At 44.7% G+C, this 20,490-nt stretch overlaps 1 protein-coding gene across 1 annotated transcript in view; it reads right to left on the reverse strand.

The window, feature by feature from the left end:
- Positions 1-10,261: 10,261 nt before the first annotated feature.
- LOC101708584 (proton-coupled amino acid transporter 3) overlaps positions 10,262-20,490 on the reverse strand; it is a 33,998-nt gene continuing 23,769 nt past the window's right edge. Inside the window, 5 exon segments of the mRNA XM_087194659.1 lie at positions 10,262-10,507; positions 10,510-10,534; positions 14,578-14,766; positions 18,195-18,361; positions 18,750-18,848. Of these exon segments, the coding sequence (XP_087050785.1) occupies positions 10,262-10,507; positions 10,510-10,534; positions 14,578-14,766; positions 18,195-18,361; positions 18,750-18,848 (726 nt within the window).

Raw genomic sequence — 20,490 nt, forward strand, 5'->3', positions numbered from 1 at the left:
TCAGGAGCTTGGGTAACCTTTATATCTGCAGAGCCGATGGCTCCAGTGTCCCCTGCATCCTCCTGGGGTGCAGGTGGGAAGTCAGAGGTAGCACTGTAAATCACAGAGCAGAGTGGAGCTTCTAATAAATGGTGCTCAGCCAATAGGAAAGCCATTTGGGGAAAGCTGAAATTAGCCATGCAGTGAACTTCCAAATGGATCCAAGACCTAACTAATAAGGAGCCACGCAGATATTAAAAGAAAACATGACTGAAAATTCAGCTGCAATAAAAGCTTGATAAACTCGATTACATAAAGAAGGGTAAAACTGCTTAGCAAAAAAATATAAATCGAAAAACTGGGAGGAGATTTTGCAGCATAGATCTTAGAGTGTTAACATTCCTATTATTAGAGAATTAAAAATTAAGGGGCAAAGGACCGAAAGTGTGATAGAAAAATTAGGAAAAGACAGGGACACAATTCAAAGATATAAAAATGATAGAAGAAATACCCAAACTGATGATTAGGGAAATGCAAATTGAGATTATACTGAGATACTATTTATCATCTACCAGACTGGTGAAAACTAAAAAGCACAACCCCAGGATCTGTTAGGGTTACCGAGCCACAGGCACTGCCTGCCAGTGGGTGCAAATGGGTATGACCTGCTGTGTTTCTTTTGCTTTTTTTTTGAGGGTGGTGGTGGTACTGGAGATCAAAACCAGGGATGTTCTACCCCTGAGCTACATCCAGCCCTTTTTATTTTTATTTTGAGACAGAGTCTTGCTAAGTCACTAAGTTGCTCAGGTTGAGCTTGAATTTGTGATCCTCCTGCCTCAGCCTCCCAGTGCTGGGATCCCAGGTGAGCAGCACCATGCCCAGCTTATAGTCTGCTGCTTGTGTCCACCAGAGGCCCATATGTTGGCGTGGTCACCAACCTGTGGAGCTGCTGGGAGGTGGTGGGACTTGAGGAGGTGAGGCCCCTGGGGTGCTGTGGAGGGGACATGGGGAGTCCAGCACCTTCCTGTCTCTCTCAACTCCCTGCCTACAGTGAGATCAACGGGTTTTTCCATCACATGTCCCTGCCGTGGTGTCCTGTGCTCAAAGCAACAAGGCCAAGTGGCCCTGGGACGAAACCTCTGAAACACAATACTACACAGCCCAGGCTGGCCTCGAACTCAAGGGGATACTCCTGCCTCAGCCCCCTGAGTGCTGAGATTATGAATGTGTTCCTCCTTTTGGGGTGATCATTCAGTTTTGTCACAATGATGGGAAGCTGATGGGGGCCTCTGGAGGGGCCTCTGTCTGTGCAGTTGTCCCTCGGAACCCTTGAAGACCCCGTTCTGCAGGTGCTCAAGTCCCTTCCAGGAAGGGGTGTATTTGTGATCACCTGTGTACAGCCTCCTGAAGAGTTGATCTTATTTTTGCATTTTAATTAAAAAATTTTAATTTAGATGTATTTTACTTGATAATAAAAACTACACATTTATGGAGTGATGTGATTTTTTGATACATGTGTACATAGTGTAATGTTTAAATCAAATGAGATATATCTATTTATGGTGAAAACATTCCAACCCCTTTCTCCAGCTTTCTGAAGCACACGGGCCTGACCCGTAGCCACTGTGTTGTGCAGCAGCAGGCCAGATCTCCCCTCTGAGCGTCGCTCCGGCCCCTTCTCTCCCCTGCCCCAGCCTCTCTCTGGTAGTCACCCCTCCACCTCACCTTCTGTGCACGAGTGAGACCATGTGGCGCTTGTCGTTCTGTGCCTCTTCTGAGTATGTGGGATTAACTCTGGATTACCTCTAGTACCTAAAATACAGGTAATGCTAGGTAAGTAGTCGCTGTGCCACATCTTTTAGGGAATAATGACAAAATCCGAACACGTTCGGTACAAAGGCAGTGTTTGGAGGTGCTTGGGATTATACTCAAAGCCTTCTCACTGAGCTGCAGCCCCAGACCTTTTCTTTCCTGACACGGGATGGATCTCACTGAACTGCCAAGTTGCCCAAGCTGGGCTTGAACTTGCCATCCTCCTGCCTCAGCTTCCCAGAGTTCTAGGATTACAGGTGGGCACCACCATGCCTGTTGCAATTTTCTTTTTTTCAGAAAATTTTTATTTGCAATTGGTTGAATCCATGAATGCAGAACCCATGGATACAGAAGACTGATTCAACTTAAAAAAAAACAACAAAACCCTACAAAACCATGTATCTTTCCATTAAGACATCTCCAGCGTACAAAGTATCTATGCACAGACTATCCATCGCTACATTGTGACCTCATATTATAGAGGACGGCTGAATAAACCGTGACACATCCCATGATGCAGTTCTCCTTGGGGTGCTTTTCAGGATACATTGTGAAGTGCAAAAATCAAAGTGAAAAAAGTATAATGTTCTTCGTTTCATGTAAGAAAGAAGGGGATATAAGAAAAGACACATGTACCTGCTTCTGTGTGCGAAAAAAATAAGGAAAGATTCTCCCGACGAGGTTTGAATAAGGAACGACTGGGCCGACGGGACCGGATGCCTGTGGAAGTGAATGAAGAGGGAGGTGGACACTTCTGAGTAATCTTCCTGTGTAACGCCGAGTCTTAGAGGCACAGTGCCGCTTTTCAGAACCCAAGATGAACCAGGATTTGAGGAGAGTTCAAAATGATGTTCAGTAATGAATGAATTGTATCTTGAATGAGTAATAAACCACATTTAAGAGGCCAGGGACGAAAAAATGACTCGCGCTGCAATATTGTGATGGGACACTGTAAAGCCGGAGACAAGAAGGACTGGGTCAGTCAGTCTGCTTTTCACGGGTTGGGGTGAGGCGGTTGGAAAGCTGCTGAGGCCCGCACAGCGCAGGGCCCGAAGCCGCGGAGAGCGGTGGGAGATGGAGGAAATTGGAAAATAATAAGAAAGCAGGCCACACACCAAGACTCAGCTTCGCAGCTGGGACAGCTGGGACCACAGCCCGAGGCGCTAGGGGCCCCTGGCGTCTGCGCTTTATTTACAGTGGGGGAGGGGGTGACTCCGCCACGCGGCCCACGTGGCCTCGGCTGCACGCGCTTGTCTCGTGACGGGGCATGCGCAGAAAGGAACAAGGACGCACGCTGTAACTGCGTCCACCATCCGGGATCCACAATCTTAGCCAAACAGTGTCTGTTTGACTATCTGATCTATGGAGGAGGGAGGGAGTAGGGATTAGAAGAGCCGTCTTCAAGCTTGGCCCGCGGTAGAAAGCATTTTATGTGTACCTTAGGAATGAGAAAATAAATATATTGTGGGTCATAGAGTATAAGCGAGTTTATTGAAAGGACATAGGAACCAACTTGAAGGAGCTTTTGATGGCTAAGTCTTGGGTAATTTGAGCAATATCATTAGTAATGACAATGTGTTATACGCCATTAAATAAAAATACACAATTGGAGCCTCTAACATTAAGATCTCAATGAATGTAGAAGGAATGACAGAAAAAAAAATATCACTAGGCAAATGCCAGAGGAATAATTCTTACAGACAAGAAATGTCTATGGATGCTAAATTAGCAGATAAAAGTATGGTGAGGAACAAGGTTTTGGACGGTTAACAAGTATCTCTTCACCAGATACTAATTATAAAGGGAAAAACAGTCACTATATTTATGGTAGAGAAACCTGGCACACATGACCTTAACCAAGAGACCAAAGTAACATAATGAGTAGTAAGACATTGACATCATGTGACTCCTATTATGATACCCTAAGGGCAGATTGCCACTCTTTGGGATTCTTGTTAAAAGTACATGATCTCAGTGTACTCATGAGAAGTAATGAGACAAACCCAAGTTGAGAGATGCAATACAAAATAATGGACTAGTTCTCTTCTGAGTGTCAAGGTCATGGAATAAGGGAAGCTGAGCGGCAGTCAGATAGTGAATGAGAATAAAGAAATATGACTAAATGCACTATGAGATCTTTGAATGCTAGGTTAGAAAAATAACCAGAGATACCCATTTCACCAATATTACTATATTTTTTTGACAGTTGTACTATGATTAGGTAAGATGCTGACATTACTGACTGAGGTAAAAGGTACGTGGAAATGCTCTGATTTTTGCCACCCTTTGTAAGTCTAAAGTTTTTCACCTCAAAAAACTGTAAACAATGTGTTGCAAAGGTTTAAATTTTAAGAGAAGAAAAAGTTATGAGTCTGCTCTTATACAATTTCAGGACAGGAAGGGAGATAATACAACTGTGATGCATTACAACATGGAGGCGGTGGGGGACAGAGTCCAGGTCAGTGGGTGAGGGCAGAGGGAGTTCTGAGGAAGCAGGAGCTGGGATCTGAAAAGTGAGGAGGAGTTAAGAGGTGGAGGGAGGGAAGAGACTTCTCCGTGGATGGAGCAGTATGAGCACAGCCCTGGTAAGGGGAAGCTTGGCTTTTGGGGGCAACTGGACAAAGGCTGGCATGGCTGGGGCAAAGGTGCTATTGATTGAGGAACAGCCTGGGGATGGGAAGGGACCAACTTGCCCAGAGCCTTTTGTTTCAAGTGTAAGTTTCCCTGACCAGCAACCCAACTTCCTAAGTGCACCTGAGAAATCTTCCTTGTCGGTGTCATAGTGCCCAAGTGATTTCACTTTCAAATGAGGTTGGCATGTCATTAGAGAAGTCTTGTCTTTGTCTTTTCTTTTTTTTCTTTTTTGACTTTGAATTAGGTAACTGCTCAAGGGGCTCCTGTGTAGGTTTGAATCAGGCTTAGCCTGGATACTGTTTGCCAGTAACCCATCCTGGAGACCTGTTAGTTTGGGTTAAGTGTCACCCCAAAGTGCACAGTCCTCAGCTGGTGGCGCTATTGGGAGCTGGAGGAGGAGGAGGAGGATTGGTGGAAGAAGTGAGGTCACTGGAGGTTCCCTGGGCCACCCTCCTCTCTTTCAGTTTTTAGCTCTACCACACACTCCACACCATGGTGCACGGCCTCACCACAGGCCCAGTGTGACAGGGCCAAGTGACCATGGACTGAAACCTCTGAAACTGTGAGCTAAAATAAATATCTCACTCTTTTCCTTTGTTTTTCTCAGGTATTTTGTCACACTGATGGACAGCTAACACGAGATCTAAAGGACTATCTATCAGCTTCACACCCAGGGTGCTGTGGCTTATAGACCAGAGCCTTTGTTACTTGTATCCAATTGGTAACCAGTTCTAACACCTCATGCCATACTGGTGACTTCCGCACATGTAGAGCTGGTGTGAGCTTTTGTTTTTGCAGCTTCAGCTCTCTATTCCTTTTTCTTTCTTTCGGTGGGCATGTTGAAGATCCAAACCCAGCTTCTCCCTAAACTGCTTCTGTGTGTCATTTCTGTTTAGCCTCAAGTATGGGCCGAGACATGTCACATTTGTCAGATAGAGAAGTACTATGAGAAATGACTTTGAAGGCCCTAAATGTCACTACCCTCTCCCATCTTCTGTATCCTCCAACTGCCCAGTCCAAGTTCTTGCCAAAGAAGTATGCGAGAGCAGAGAATTCAACCTAAATTGCTGCAACTGGAGTTTAGCAATTTGAGTCCTACCAGTGACCCCAGAGTGTTGGCTGCCGTCAGAGAGAGTTTTCTGTGCATCACATGGTGACCTGGGCTTCCTTACCTGAGAGCCCGCGTCCCTTACCTGGTGTTGTCCGCTTCTACCTGCAGACCTACCAAGGGTTGCTATCCACTACCTGCAGATGGCTTGATCCCATAGGAAGCAGAAGGGCTTGCATCCTTTTTCCAGAGGCTCTTTCGCAACCTGGGGTCTGTTGACTCACAGGGTTCATGTTTGTGCTGAAGTTGCAGGTCAGGGTTAGCATGTTTGCCTAAAGGGGGGGTTTATGGGAGGAGGAGCGATAGTTCTCGTTAGAACCTCCATGAGGTGAATAATCCCTCATCCCCTAGGCCACTAACCACTGCCCACTAACCACCTCCTGCTGACTTACAGCTTTCTGTCCAGTGATCTCGTGTTCCTCTCTATCTCTGTTCTTTGTAATGTCACAGCTGCCTCATCTCTTCTGAAAGGTTGTTGTTGGACTTTTTTTTACTGGTATATATTTCTATACATAATAATTACATTTATCTTGGGGAGTCAGTACATATATTTATCACATCTTAATCATATTTACCGCCCTACCCAAGGCATCTCTTCTCCTATCCCTAGGATCCCTTCCCAGCTCCACAAGTCTACCTCTCTTCCATCATGTCTCTTTTATTTTGCTCTTTAAATTATAGTATTTATATTTTGGATTTCTCATAGAAGAGAAACAATGCAATGCTTAATATTCTGTGTCTGATTTACTTCACTTAGCATTATGGTCTCAAGATGCATCCAGTTTTCCTATAAATGAGTCAAATTAATCCTTCTTTATGGCTGAGTAATACTCCATTGTACAGAGATATACCACATTTTTAAAAAATCCATTCATTTGTTGATGGGTATACAGGCTGCTTCCAAAATTTACCTTAAATGAATTGTGCTGGTATAAACACGGGTATGCATGTATCACTATTATATAATGTCTTTAAATCTTTTGGGAAGGTACTCTGAAAATATAGCTGGGTCAAATAAACTTTTTATTTTTATTTTTTGGAGAAATCTACACACTGATTTCCATAGTGGTTGTACTAGCTTACATTCCCACTAACAATGTAGAAGTATTCCTTTTTCCCCACATCCTCACCAATATTTGTTGTTTTTTTGAGTTCTTGATGATAGCCATTCTTTTTGGAGTAAGATGGAATCTCAGTGTTGTTTTGAATTTGCATGTCTCTATATTTGGCAAAAAATGCTGGATATTTTAATATACTTATTGGTCATTTGTACTTCTTTTGAGAAGATTTATTATTTAGCTTCTGATTTTTGATTGAGTGTTTTATGTTTGAGGGCTTAATTTTTCTGAGTTCTTTATATGTCCTGGATACTAGTCTTTGGTCTGATGGGTAGCTGGCAAAATGTTTTTCTATTTGGTAGGTTGTTTCTTCACTCTTTTGATTGATTCCTTTGCTGTGCAGAAGCTTTTTAATTTGACATATCCTATTTGGTAATTCTTGGTATTATTTCTTGTGCAATTGGGGTTCTGTTCAGAAGGTACTTGCCTATGCTTATGTCTTCAAGAGTTTTACCTAATTTATCTTCCAGAAGATTTAGAGTTTCTGTTTAATGCCTAGGTCTTCGATCCATCTGATTTCATTTTAGTACAGGGTGTGATATAGTATAGGTCTATAGTCATTCTTCTGCCTATGGATAACCAGTTTTCCCAGCATCATTTGTTAAAGAGGCAATCTTTCTGCAAGCATAAGTTTTGGTCCCTTTGTCAAAAATCAGATGGCAAAGGTGCTTGGGGTTGTTTCTCCATCCTTGCTTTGACCCCATTAGTCAGTATCTCTGTTCTTCTCCCGGTACTGTGATGTTCTTATCACTGTAGCTTTGTAATAGACCCTGAAACCTGGGGCTGTGAGGCCTCCTGCTCTGCTCTTGCTGCTCAGGACTGCTTGGGTTCTCCTGGGTCTCTTCTGAGTCCATGTGAATTTTAGAAGTGTTTTTTTTTCTAGGTTGGTAAAGAATTCTGATTTTAATTAGGGGTGCATTAAATCTCTATCATTTTGGGTAATGTGGTCATTTTGATGATACTGATTCTGCCTAACCAGCAAGAAGGGATGCCTTGCCACTTTACAATGTCCTCTCCAATCTCTTTTTCCCCCCATTATTATAATTTTCATTACAGAGGTCTTTCATTTCCTTGATTAGGTTAATTCCTAGTTATTTATTTTTAATCCATTGTGGGTTTGTTTTCCTGATTTTTTTCTTGGTGAGTTAATTGTTAGTCTACAGGAATGTGATTGCTTTTTGGGTATTGATTTTGTATCTTGCCACTTTACTGAATTTATTAGTTCTAAGAGTCTTTTGGTGGAGTTTTGTGTCTTCTATGGAAAGCATTACATCATCTGTGAGTAAGGATAATTTGAGCTTTTCTTTTTTTATTTCTATTTCTATCCCTTTTCTTTCTTTCTCTTGCCTTATTGCTCTGGCTAAAGTTTTGAGTAGTATATTAAACAGGATTGGTGAGAGTAGACATCCTGGTCTTGTTCCTGATTTTAGAAGGAATGCTTTCAGTTTTTCTCCATTTAGTGTGATGTTGCCAGTAGGTTTGTCATAAGTGGCTTGTATCAGTTTCATGTAAGTTCCTTGTATACTTACTTGCATCGGGTTTTTTTTTTTTTTTTTTGTCATGAATGAGTGCTGGATTTTGTCAAAGGCTTTTCCCACATCTACTGAGATAATCGTGTGATTTTTATCCCTGCTTCTATTTATGTGGTGTGTTGCATTTATTGATTTACATACGCGGAACCATCCTTGAATCCCTGGGATGATGCCAACTTGCTCATGATGTGTGACTTTATATTTTTTATTGTTTTGAGACAGGGCTTCACTATGTGAAGGCTAAAATTGAGCTCACTGTGTAGCCCAGGCTGTCCTCAAACTCTTGGTGACCTTCCTGCCTCAGCCTCTCAAGTGCTGCGAGCCTTGTTGAAGTGACAGTAACAGATTCATAGTATTACATAAACTTGGTTGGTAAAGCAACATCAGGTACTAGGGTTGATTCCAATCTTGCGGGAAACCCTACTATGAGAAAAATGTGACCAAACAGCAGCGCATGCTACAGATCGATCTTTCATGAAAGAACCCACTGATGCAGCAAATGTGTTTTTCTCCCTAAGGATCTGCACAGCCACCCGGCCTTCAGCCCCTCCACCCTGAGCAGAAATGACAGCCGCCAACACCAAGGCGAGACCTCCACTATAGGCGACCCTGAGCTCAGGTCCCTGCCCCAGGTGCCAATTATAGGCAACCTCAGTCTCAGGTCCCTGTTCGGTGCCAACTGTAGGCGGCCCCTGCCCCAAGCCCCACGCTGGGGCACCACCTGTAGCCAGCTCCCTAGGCTGGCCTTGGGCTGGAACTCAGAGCCGTTGCTTTGTTCCGCCTGACCCGGGTGATGGAGGAAGAATGACAGAGACACGGGGTCAGCTGAACGTGGGCAGCCAGGGGTCTGTGCCTCTCGCAGGCAGAGAGGCCCGAGCCTTTGGCTCCCCTCGCTTTTATTCCCCAGACACCGGCACAAGCAGTCAGAGTAACACAGGATGCACCTGGTCTCCAGCAGCCATCGCTACATCCCTGGTAAACAACTGGACCTCAGCTGTCTTCGCTTTTCCCTAAGAGGCGACCAGCCCCGAGTGCGGCCGTTCTCCTGTGTGCTCACAGGGACGCCAGGCGGGCCTCAGCTCTCCTCTGGCTTTTGACTCTCCACTAGCAAAAGGGTCAGGACTTGCTATGGCCTCAGGTAACTCTGAGTGATTTTTGCAATAAAATAATTTATTTTTAAAATTAAGGTGTGTACATTGATTTTTAGACATAATGCTATCACATACCTAATAAACTACCATATAATGTAAACATAACTCTTCTACACACTAGAAAATAAAAAGAATTACTTTATTGCGGTGACCTGGAACCAAACTTATAGTGTCTCCAAGGCCTGCCTGTGTTGTCTTTGGTACATGGGTCTTTCATAGCTGTCATCAGATTTGCTCTCAATTAAGGTGTATCTTTGAGGCTATTCAAATGGTATTTAAATAGTTTAATTTCTCATAGTTTGATTCAATTAGGCTTTTTATATTCGATTTTTTATATGTATCATGAAATTTTGTAAACTCAATTAGCAGCAGTTTTTGTGTAGATTCCAAAAGCTTTCCTGCATTAATTCATGTCTTCAAATACAGTTTTACTTCTTCTTTTTCAACCTGGGTGCTTTTGACTTCCTGTTTCCTGTCTAATTCAGTGTCTGTAACATCTACTACAATCTTTTTTTTTTTTTTTTTTTTTTTTTTTTTTTGGTACCAGGGATTGAACTCGGGACCTTGCCCTTGTGAGACAGGCGATGCAACCACTGAGCTAAATCCCCAGCCCCATCTACTACGATCTTGAACAGAAGTGGCGGGAGTGGTGGTCTCCCTGTGTTGTTTCTGATCTCACTGGAAAAAATTCAGTATTTCCCTATTATGAGCGTTTCATTGCTATAACACAATATGAGACGGAAGGTAACTTTCTAAAGAAAAAATGATTATTTAGCTCACAGTTTGGGATGCTGAAAGTCCAAATGACTTGGTGTATATTCTGGTAAAAGGTCCCTTTTCGCTATGTCACCTGGTGGCTGGTGGTAAGAACAGAAGTGCATGTTAGATGGAGATGGGAGGGACAGCGAGTAGAGTAAAAATAGAGAATCACGCATAGACACCCGTGGAGTTGGCCATGGGGTGGCCAGTGGGCTGGGTCAACTCATAGAGGGCTTAGCATGTCCCGAGGATGCACCCCCAAAGGCCCAGGATGCTGATCATGATGTCCTTTGCGATGACCACACAGCTCATGCCCTCAGGGTAGAAGGTGGCGATCTCTAGGAGCAGGGGTATGACCAGGGTCAGGGCACTGCTGCTCACAGAGCCCACCAGGGAGAGGGCCAGGGCCAGGGCCAGGTGGGGATGAGGACGGCAGAGACACTTGAGGGTGAGGGAGAATTGAGGGTCACCGGGTGCCCCTGGGAAGGGGTGTAAAACACAAACCATCGCCTTGGAGCCTAAGGGTTCCGCAGGTCCCTGAGGAGCTGCTGTGGAGAGATGGGGAGAGCCCGCCGAGGTGGGAATGTAGGCAGGCACCGCAAGTCTGGATTCCCAGCTCTCCTTTTGTATTTTGGGTTTTTCGCACATATACTTATTGGAAGGTCTCCTCTCCCACTTATCTATTATCGTCTCCTCAGTGTAGAGAGGGGGAATTTACAGCTCTAGAGGAAACAGGACTCCCTAGGTCACACAGAATGGAGGTAGAATCCATCTCTGAGGTATGACAAAAATGCTGTGAATATGTTAGGTTTAAAAACATCACAGTAAGGGCCGGAGATTTAGCTCAGTGGTTTCGCTGCCTGCTGCGCAAGCGCAAGGATCCGAGTTCGATCCCTGGTACCCAGAAAAAAAAAAAATCACAGTAAAAGATACCTGAGCATTGACACCTCTCAGAATCCTCCCCCTTGCTCGGGACACACATCCTGTTGTTCTTGCCACTTTCTGATGCAGCTCTGGAAGTCCTCTCCCATGAGTTGCACTGTGGAAGCTGCCTCGATGTTCTGAACCAATTCTGAAGGTTTATCTTTCATGGTCATTTTGACTTTGGAGAAGAACCAGGAGTCAGAGCGTGCTAGATCCATGAATAAGGCGGATAAGGGCAAATCGTAGTGTCTTTACCAGCCTGCTTTCCCCTGGATGGCCCTTGGCAGCAGCGTTCACTGTATTTTCTATCGTGCCTTGGAAAGACACTCATGAAAGAGGACTTCCGGAACTGCTTCAGGAAGTGGCCAGAACAATGGGCTAAGTGTGTGGGAAGTGAGGGGGAGTCATTTGAGGGGAATTAATGGCAATATGTCTTTTACTGTAATACATTGGAAAAATGTAAGTTTTCACTATAAGCTACACATTATGGCACACACCTATAATCCCAGCACTCTGGGAAGTTCCCAAGTTCAAGACCAGCCTATAGTAAAACCCATCTCAAAATAAAAATAGGTCTGGGGATATAGCTCAGTGCAAAAGCCCTGAGTTCAATTTCCAGTACTGCAAAACAAAACAAAAACATTCACCATCCCTTTCAATCACACTTGGTAGCTGTCACATCCAAGGGCTGCCCTGCTCTGCTGGATCCATAGATGCTTGATCTCAAACCCAGACCTGGAATCAAACTTCATACTGCCTACGCAATATAGCTTCTGTCTAGAAGCAAGGATGAGGTTAAAGAGGGAGAGAGCGAGAGAGCCATTTTTGCCCAAATCTCAAGCACTTACTTTCTTATTTGTAGAAGGGTTCTGGTAATTGATCAGGACACAAAACATGAAGACCACTTTAGGCTGCTCATCCTTCATCTCTTTCCTTCTATAAGCGCTCTTCCATCTTCATCTCTTCTACATATAATGAACACATATCATGGATTTTCCCAAAAGAGTTTGATTTTGATAATGTTTGAATGAGTAAATATATAATTTATGTGAGTTAATTTCATATAATTATGATTTTTCTATAAAAAATTGTCTTGGAGAGCATCCATACATGGTTGCTGGATTTTCTTGTTTTGAGGAGCTGAGGATCGAGCCCAGGGCTTCATGTTTGCTGGACAAGTGCTCTGCCACTGAGCCACCTCTCCAGCCCCAGCTGGCCGGATACCCAGGGAAACACCACCTCTTTCTGCACTGGCTCAAGCTTTGTCCAGTGGAGCAGGAGAGGCACTCACAGGATCACGCAGTGGGGACCATGTCACCCCTGCTGGTGGCAGGACCCTGCTCACAGCTGTCCTGCTTCAGGAGTTTAATGACTGCTGACCACAGGATGGACAGAGCCACGGCAGCCCTGTGCTCCTGAGTGCTCGCACTGAGCAGACAGCGAGGACGTATCCAGAGAGCGCGTCCAGCAAGGTGGGCTGGAGGGCTAAGGCTCAGTCCTGGCCATGCCAGCCCACTGCACAGAGCCCAGCTCCAGAGCACCACTGAGGGAGCTGGCAGCTTAGGTCTCGGCCCTGCCGCATGCTGAGCCCACCTCTCACCACTCTCCTGCTTTCGGCTCTCCCAAGGCACTGAGGTGAGTACAGGGGGCCCTTGACTTACAAGCTCAGTTCGTTCTCATGGGCTGGTTGTAACTCAAGTTGGTCAGTTGAAGGCTCAGGCCCCTCTACACAGACTTCAGTCTCTCTCCTGTACACAGGCAGATCTCAGTGTCCTTAGAGAGACATTGGCCCAGGATTTCTCAACCCCACATGGGAAAGGATTGCTGTCATGCTCCTTCCAGAACTCTTTAAGGGTTAAATCTGTATCTGAGACCATCTGGAAGCACAAGCGGCTGGCATTTGGGTCATAACTCAAGACTTTGTTATAAGTTAAAACTAAAATTCCAGTCATAGCCCCCAGTTGTTCGTAGGTCAGGCTGGTTGTAACTTGAGGGTCTATTGTACTCAGCTCAGGTCTGCGCGCAGCCTGCTCCTACACATGGTACTTTCTTCACTCTGCCATCTGCCTCCTACCTAACTTTTAGTTCTTAACCAAAATATCCCTGCCATGGAAAGGACCCCTGACAGACCCTGTAGTACAGAGGGTGTCCTCTACCTCCACCCTGAGCTGTGACAAGCACTTGATCACACACCATCGTAACATTCTTCACAAAGCGCTGTCACACTTTCTTTGCAAGTATTTGCTGATCGACTGTAAGTCCGGGGAGGCAGGAGCTACATCTTCATCATTATTCATTATGTATCCCAGGGCCTAGGCTTATCGGAGGTGCTCCAGGAAAGACAGAGGAAGTGGTCACTCAGTAAATAGCAGAAACAGGACAGGTCATCGGAGGGCCAGCTACCTCTAGCCACACTGTCCCTGATCTTCAGTGGCCTGAGTCCTTCTGTTCTACTAGGGATGATTTCAGAACGACACACTGACAGGTTCCTGGATGTCTTGGCCTAGACTGGGAAGTCTCTTTAACACTTTAAACCAAGTAGGGGTGCTGTTTCTGCTTGAATTCGTTTCTCCTCAAGCTGTTGGTCTGGTAGCACTTGCTCTGCTGGACAGCTCCAAGAGGTACAGGGCTTCTCCTGACCTAGACTGAGACTTGATCCCCTCTGGTTCAGGCGCTGACTCCTGGAGCCGGTCGGACTACAGTTGTTCTCTCCCTTGTCCCATAATCCCATGTTCAGAGTAAATTCAGAAATTCTTCGAGCTTTTGGTTGCCTAGGAAAATCATCCGCAGTTCTGCTGGGAATTCCTCATGGGGAATCTTTTCTGATTTCTCTTGATGTGCTCCACAGAAACAGTTGCCAGCTCTGCTCACGTTTCCTAAAGACCTATAGCAGTGCCTAATGTGAATGAAAGGGCAAACAATGATGGGGAAGGAGGCCAGAGGGAAGGAGAAAGAATACACCTCAAAATGACCCTTGAGTCTTTAACAAATCAGCACTTGGGGGGTTTCTTTACAATTCAACACAACTTTATACAGAGGACTTGACTGTAATTAACGATAGAGACAATTCAGCACAATGGCAGCAGGCTTTGGTGCCACCCAGCCTGTGACTGAGCCCCTGCTCCATCCTGTAGTGGTAGATGACAGGAACACGTTACTTAGTTTCTTCAGATCAAGATTCTTTCGACTGGCCAGGTTGCCAGGCTGGCAGGAGAATTAGGTGATGTTAGGACCATGCCTGGCATAGAAGAATGACTGAAGCAATGATGCTTCATTCTCCCATAACTCGGCCAGACAGTAGAGATCATGCTGACATTTACTATGTGGGCTTTTTTTTTTGGTCCCGGGGATCAAACTCAGGACCTTGAGCTTGCAGGGCAGGTGCGGGGCTACTGAGCTAAATCCCCAGCTTACTATGTGGGCTTTTAAAACCTACTTTTTCAGCAGGGAAAATAGAGGTCCAGGGAGACAAAGTATCCTGCCCCAGGTCACAAACAAGACAGAGCCAGTGATGGCAGAGCAGGCGCCAGTGTGGCTCCTTGCTCTTGATTTGGGCAGACCGCCCTGTGTCCTATTCACAGGTCAGGCACACCACGGCTGTGCGGACGGACAAGTCCACAAGCAGCACCCAGCTCTCAGACACCTGGGAGATGGCAAACGGGACGATGATCTCGGCCAGGACGTGGAACTGCAGGGCATAGGTGAAGAAGATGCCGACAGAGTACATCAGCTTGACCTACTGGTGCAGCCTGCAGACAGATCAGCAGGAGGACGTGAGACGCGACACGGCCCTGGGGAAGGCTGTTAGGACTCACTCAGCAGCTGGCCCCGGCCCTGGAGCTGTAGGATTGGCTTGTCTCCCCAGACTCAGGTCAGGCTGCCTGTTAGAGCTGCCCGGGAGCTCCTTATGCACATTCTTGGAGGTTCCATGCCACGGCACGTGGCTCTAGTCTGCGCTTTTAATTTTTTAAAAGCTCCTGTCTACAGAGAGTAAACTTCACAGTACAGAAGTCCAATTGTGAAAAGCATTTTTCCCAGCCTCCATTTCCCTTTCCATAGGCAACCACTCTGAGTTTTCCTGTGGCCTCCAAAATGACCTGTGTGTACAACAAGCTCACGCAGACCATGACACACACGTGTGCACACCTGTGCACACGTACATGCTCACACACACGGTGGTGTTCTCCACACACTGCCGACCTCATTGTTTCACGAAATATTTCTTGGAGATTTCCCTTTATCCCTTTTTACACAGATCTGGCTCTTCTATTTAACAACTGCTTGGTATTCTAATTGCATGGGTATAGAACAACGTTAAAACTAGTCACTAATTCATGGATATTTAGATAATTCTCTCTCCCTTTTTTTTTTTTTTTTTTTTTTGGTACCAGGGATCGAACTCGGGTCCTTGCACTTGCAAGGCAGGTGGCAGAACCACTGAGCTAAATCCCCGGCCCTAGATAATTCTGTCTTTTACCAAAGAGACAATGCTATAAAGAATGTCCTTGTTCACATAACTGTGCACATGTAATACACAACTCCAGAAGGGAAAGTGCTGGGTAGGAATACATGTGACTTTAAATTCTGATGGCTATTGACCTGTTGCTCATTTGTGATCCTAGCCAGGTGTGTGAAGGTGTGACTGCATGTTGGTCTCTGCCATTCTGGTTTTTTTATTTTAATTTTAATTTTTATTTTTTTGGTACCGGGGATCGAACTTGGGTCCTTGCACTTGCACAGTAGGCGATGAAACCTGTGAGCTAAATCCCCGGCCTCATTGTGGTTTTTTAAAACTGGCATTTCTCGTATTGTTTACCACCTTTTTAAGTAAAATGGCCATGTTTTATATCCTGTGAACTGTTTGCTCACATTCTTTGTTTTTTTTGGTTTTTTTTTTTGGTACTGGGAATCGAACTCAGGACGTTGCGCTTGTGAGGCAGGCGGCGGAACCACTGAGCTAAATCCCCAGCCCAATGTTTGCTCACATTCTTTACCCATCTTCTTTGAGCTGTTGTGTTTTTCTCATCAGGAAGGGTGGTCTGCTTAAGGCTGCCCAGGAAGAGCAGCCAGGTTCACATTCGCAGGTGTGGAGTCCGGACGGAACTCCATGTCCATGTTTTCTAGCTGCGGTCCAAGAAAGGATAGCAGCTAATGGGAGCCTAGTCTTCCCAGGAATATTGGGATGGTATCTTTCTTATGGAAACAATGCATGGTTTCAAGGAAATTCCACATTAATCATCTCACTTGGTCACTGCCACAGCACAGGGAGGGGTGTGGGACTGGGGACTCTTTTCTCATTTTACAGCTCTGGCTTTGTGGGAAATGCATGCTCCCTACCCTACTCAGCCCATAAAGACAAGGCTGTAGGGACACAAAACTGACAACACTGACACCCCATGAGGGCTTGCTGCTGTACCTTTTTAGGCATCTTTGGGATATTAAACCAATTAATGCTCATAATCACTCCACAAGGGAGTATGGTCATTTGAGCTGCTCACCAAAGACTTCCAGGTGCTTCCCTAACCCTGAGTACCTGCAGGGAGGAAGTGTGGGCAAGAGAGGTGCCCTCCACCTCGGGGGGGCTCTGAGCCACTGTGCTCTCTGGCATGATCACCAGCAACACTTTGGGGAGCAGCTGCCCCCCTAGTGTGAGCCTCAGATGCCCCGAAATGGACATGCAACATGAATATAGAATTAAGCATTTGTATGCACAACCACTGAGCATGTTTATTACTGGAGCATAACTTTGCCTATCCTATTGTCAGACAAGAGAATAAAGGGCGTGTAAAGACAGTAATGGGAGCATGGATATCACTGAAGTGTGTTATAGGCATGTATGAAAATGTCACACCGAAACCCAGTATCTGGTACAAATGAGCAGCAGTCTGGGCCACATAGTGAGTTCAAGGCCAGCCTGGACTACATAATAAGACATTGCATCAAAAAAAATGATAGGAAAAAAAAAATGATAGGAACTAATAAAATATATTATAAAAAAGATAAAGACAGGTGAATAAAAAAGAAAGCAAAAGTGTTGATTGGCTATTTGACAAATTAAAATATACTTATTTCAAAAAACAAAATTTCATACATAAAATAGATTATTCTGATTGAATATTTAAACACATGCCAAAAGACTCAAAGAAGTTCAGATCTGGAATTTTGTATAGAAGAAAGTAGTTTGTAGATAATTTAGTAAGAATATTTAAGTAACTAAAAATAAATGCCTGCAAAATCTAAAATAAATAAAGAAGCTTACTTGCTGACATTAAAAATAACTTATTCTAGGGCCGGGGATTTAGCTCAGTGGTTCCGCCGCTTGCCTTGCAAGTGCAAGAACCCGAGTTCAATCCCCGGTACCAAAACCACCCCCCAAAACAAAAAACTTAGTCTATCCTGACTGTTACAAATAGACATCAGTATTGTCCTCATTTTACAGAGGACGAAGGCAAACCCCAAGAGAAGGTGGCCGCCCAAGGTCTCCAGTGAGCCAGCAAGCCAACCCTACTGGGCAGCTTCAGAGCCTGTGCTCTTGAGGGCTCAGCTGTGCTGACCACTTAGTCACTGTGTGCTCAGTGCCGCCACCACAGTAGCAGCTCCCGTCAATGCATGCACATTGTGTGCAGCCCCTAGGACGCTTCCTGGATGTGTGCATGAATGAATAGTGAATGAATGCTTCCACGGAAGTGGAAGCACAGATTAATTTCTGGGACTGGGGCCTGAAGAGCAGTCCACCTGTGGGACTCCAGTCATTATGCTGTTACACTTTTTGTGGTTCTGTTTCTTTCTCCTTGTCATTCCCCAATCATTTCTGTTTTAGTGGCTTTACACTTTAAGGTCAAAGTGGATTCAAGTTTCAGCTTCTCACAAATAATGTGGCTGGGAAAGTTACATACAATCTCTCCAAATATCAATTTCCACATCTATAAAGCAGAGTTTTTAATAATAACAATAATAATAATAATTCATAGGGATGAGGTTAGAAATTAAATGAGATAGTGCACATTGCCTGGATCATCAAACTGACCTATTATTATACCAGTAATCACCAGTTAATTAATTAATGCTAATATTAACATTAGCGCTTGTTAATGATAACCCAAGGCATTGCCCACTCTGTTGCTAAGCCTCTGTTCCACGCTTCTTCCTCCCACCACGTGAGGCCCACAGGACATACCAGCAATTAGAGAGGTTGAGAGTGATACTGGCCTGGGTGTCTGAACCAAATTTCACATAGCCCAGTGTCCCCAGGCAGATATACAGGGAGATGACAAGGGACAGCCCCAGGTACAGAACAAAGGAGAACTGCTGTGGATTCTTCATCTGGTTTTTCAGAGGCAGAACCTGGAGGTGGAAAGAGTTTGGGAAAGAAAGGGTGGAAAGATATGCAGAACATCATGAAGATACAGTTGCCTACACAAGCACAAATGTCCTTCTCTGTGTTGCCCCTGGGTCAGGAAGGGGCCTCCCATGGGCACACTGCTTTCATTTTCTCTCATGCTCTCTACTGTTAGGGATGCCCGGCTGATTAGTGAATTCTCACTCAGCCTTCAGGGCTTTATGTGGTATATGGAGTGGTAGGTACTCTGTACACATGTGCTAACTTTTCCTTCACCAGGGGAAATTATATTCTTCACTTTTCATGAATGCTATTACTTTCGACATCTGGAATTAAAACTGGCCACCCTAAAGAGCAGTAGGAACTATTCACATTCAAACTCATCAATCTTACCATACCAACACCTTCAAATGTGAAGATGGTTATACCAAAGAATAGCAAGAGGGTTTTCCAGCTTGCCATCACGGTTAGATTGCTGGGATACGGAATTCCCTGGAAGAAAAAGTAAGAGAAAGGCACTGGTTTTGCCATGGTGAACAAGTCATTCCAAATCTTTGCTGGGAGAGCTGGGTTAGACCTGACCTCATATCACAGGAGTGCCCATAAGATATTTACAGCATGGCTGAGCTTCTCATCTTTTAAACCAAGGGACATGGATCCACACTGTGGCCTGTTAAGAACCAGGCTGCATGGAAGCAGGCGAGTGAACACAAGCTTCATCTGTATTTACAGCCACTTACCATTGCTTCCATTATTGCCTGAGATCCACTTCTCAGATCAGCGGTGGCACTGGATTCTCCTAAGAGCACAAATTCTACCATGAACTGCACACATGAGGGATCTAGGTTGTGTGCTCCTCATGAGAATCTAATGCCTGGTGATCAGAGGTGGAGCTGAGGCAGTGATACTAGTGCTGGGAAGTGGCTGTAAATGCAGAATAACATTAGCAGACAGATTTGACCACAGAGATCCTAAGAAATAAATTGCTGGGGCCGGGGATTTAGCTCAGTGGTTCTGCTGCCTGCCTCGCAAGTGAAAAGTCCTGAGTTCAATCCCCAGTACCAAAAAAAGAAAAGAAAAGAAAAGAAAAGAAATAAATTGCTTGCAGACTCCTATCAAAATCTTGTCAATGAGTGGCAAGTGACAAGCTGCATCTGGTGGCAGGCTTTAAATCAGAATCCAGCACTTATTTTAGTCTGTGCATGGCTTACTCACTGTTTTACCACTTCTGCCCGTGTCTCTTTCCTCACTATGTATTTGTATCAGTCACAGTTTTGCTAAGTTCCTAAGTAACCCTAGCCCAAATGAGTAAAAACCAAGCATCAGTGGAGAGCTTCTTCGAATGGAGTGGGGGGAGAGATCCAATGATGAGATAGCAGAAGACTAAGACTGCCAACAAAAAGAGAGCTGCATTTAAATAAAACACCAAGAGTCCTACTTAAATTATGGGTTCACTGGAACAGGTGATTCACATTCTCCAAGCCTGCTCTGTAGAACATGATGACTGGCTATCCAACAAAGCCACAAAACCTTCTAAACTGCTTTTCCACATGGAGACCAAGCATCTTGTATTAAAAGAAAAGCCTTTGGAGTCTTTAAAAAAGATAAAAACAGAAGCAATTATTCATCAAGTGTGTCTGCACCTAGGGCAGCATTCTTAGGTGTAAACACATTGCTAAAGCTAAGCCGCCCTTTACTACTGGTGAAGAGTTGATCCTGACTGCTGCTGAGAACATTTGTCATGAATATTTAGAAGAGGCTGCGGTTCTAAAAGTGGCATGTGTTTCTTTTTTGGCTGGCACCATAACTAGACAAATTGATGAATAGCAGTGGATATTGAAGCATAATTGCTTGAGAAGATTAATGAGTCACTGTGGTATGCAATACAGGTTGATGAGTTAATCAGTGTTAATAACAAGGCAACAATGCTTGTTTTTGTGAGATATGTTTTTCAGGAAGATGTGAGTGAGGTTCTGTTATGTGCAATTTTGTTGCCAAACAATATCACAGTTGTAGCATTATTCAAGTACTTGAATGATGACATATCAGGAAAACTGAATTGGTTGTTTTGTATCAGTATATGCACAAAGCAGTTGCCATGAGTCTGTGGCTTTCTGGTTTCACTAAGTGGGTC

Source organism: Heterocephalus glaber, unplaced genomic scaffold (assembly GCF_053883595.1).
Source record: "Heterocephalus glaber isolate CG9 unplaced genomic scaffold, H.glaber_assembly_v1.0 deba00001606, whole genome shotgun sequence".
NCBI lineage: Eukaryota > Metazoa > Chordata > Mammalia > Rodentia > Bathyergidae > Heterocephalus > Heterocephalus glaber.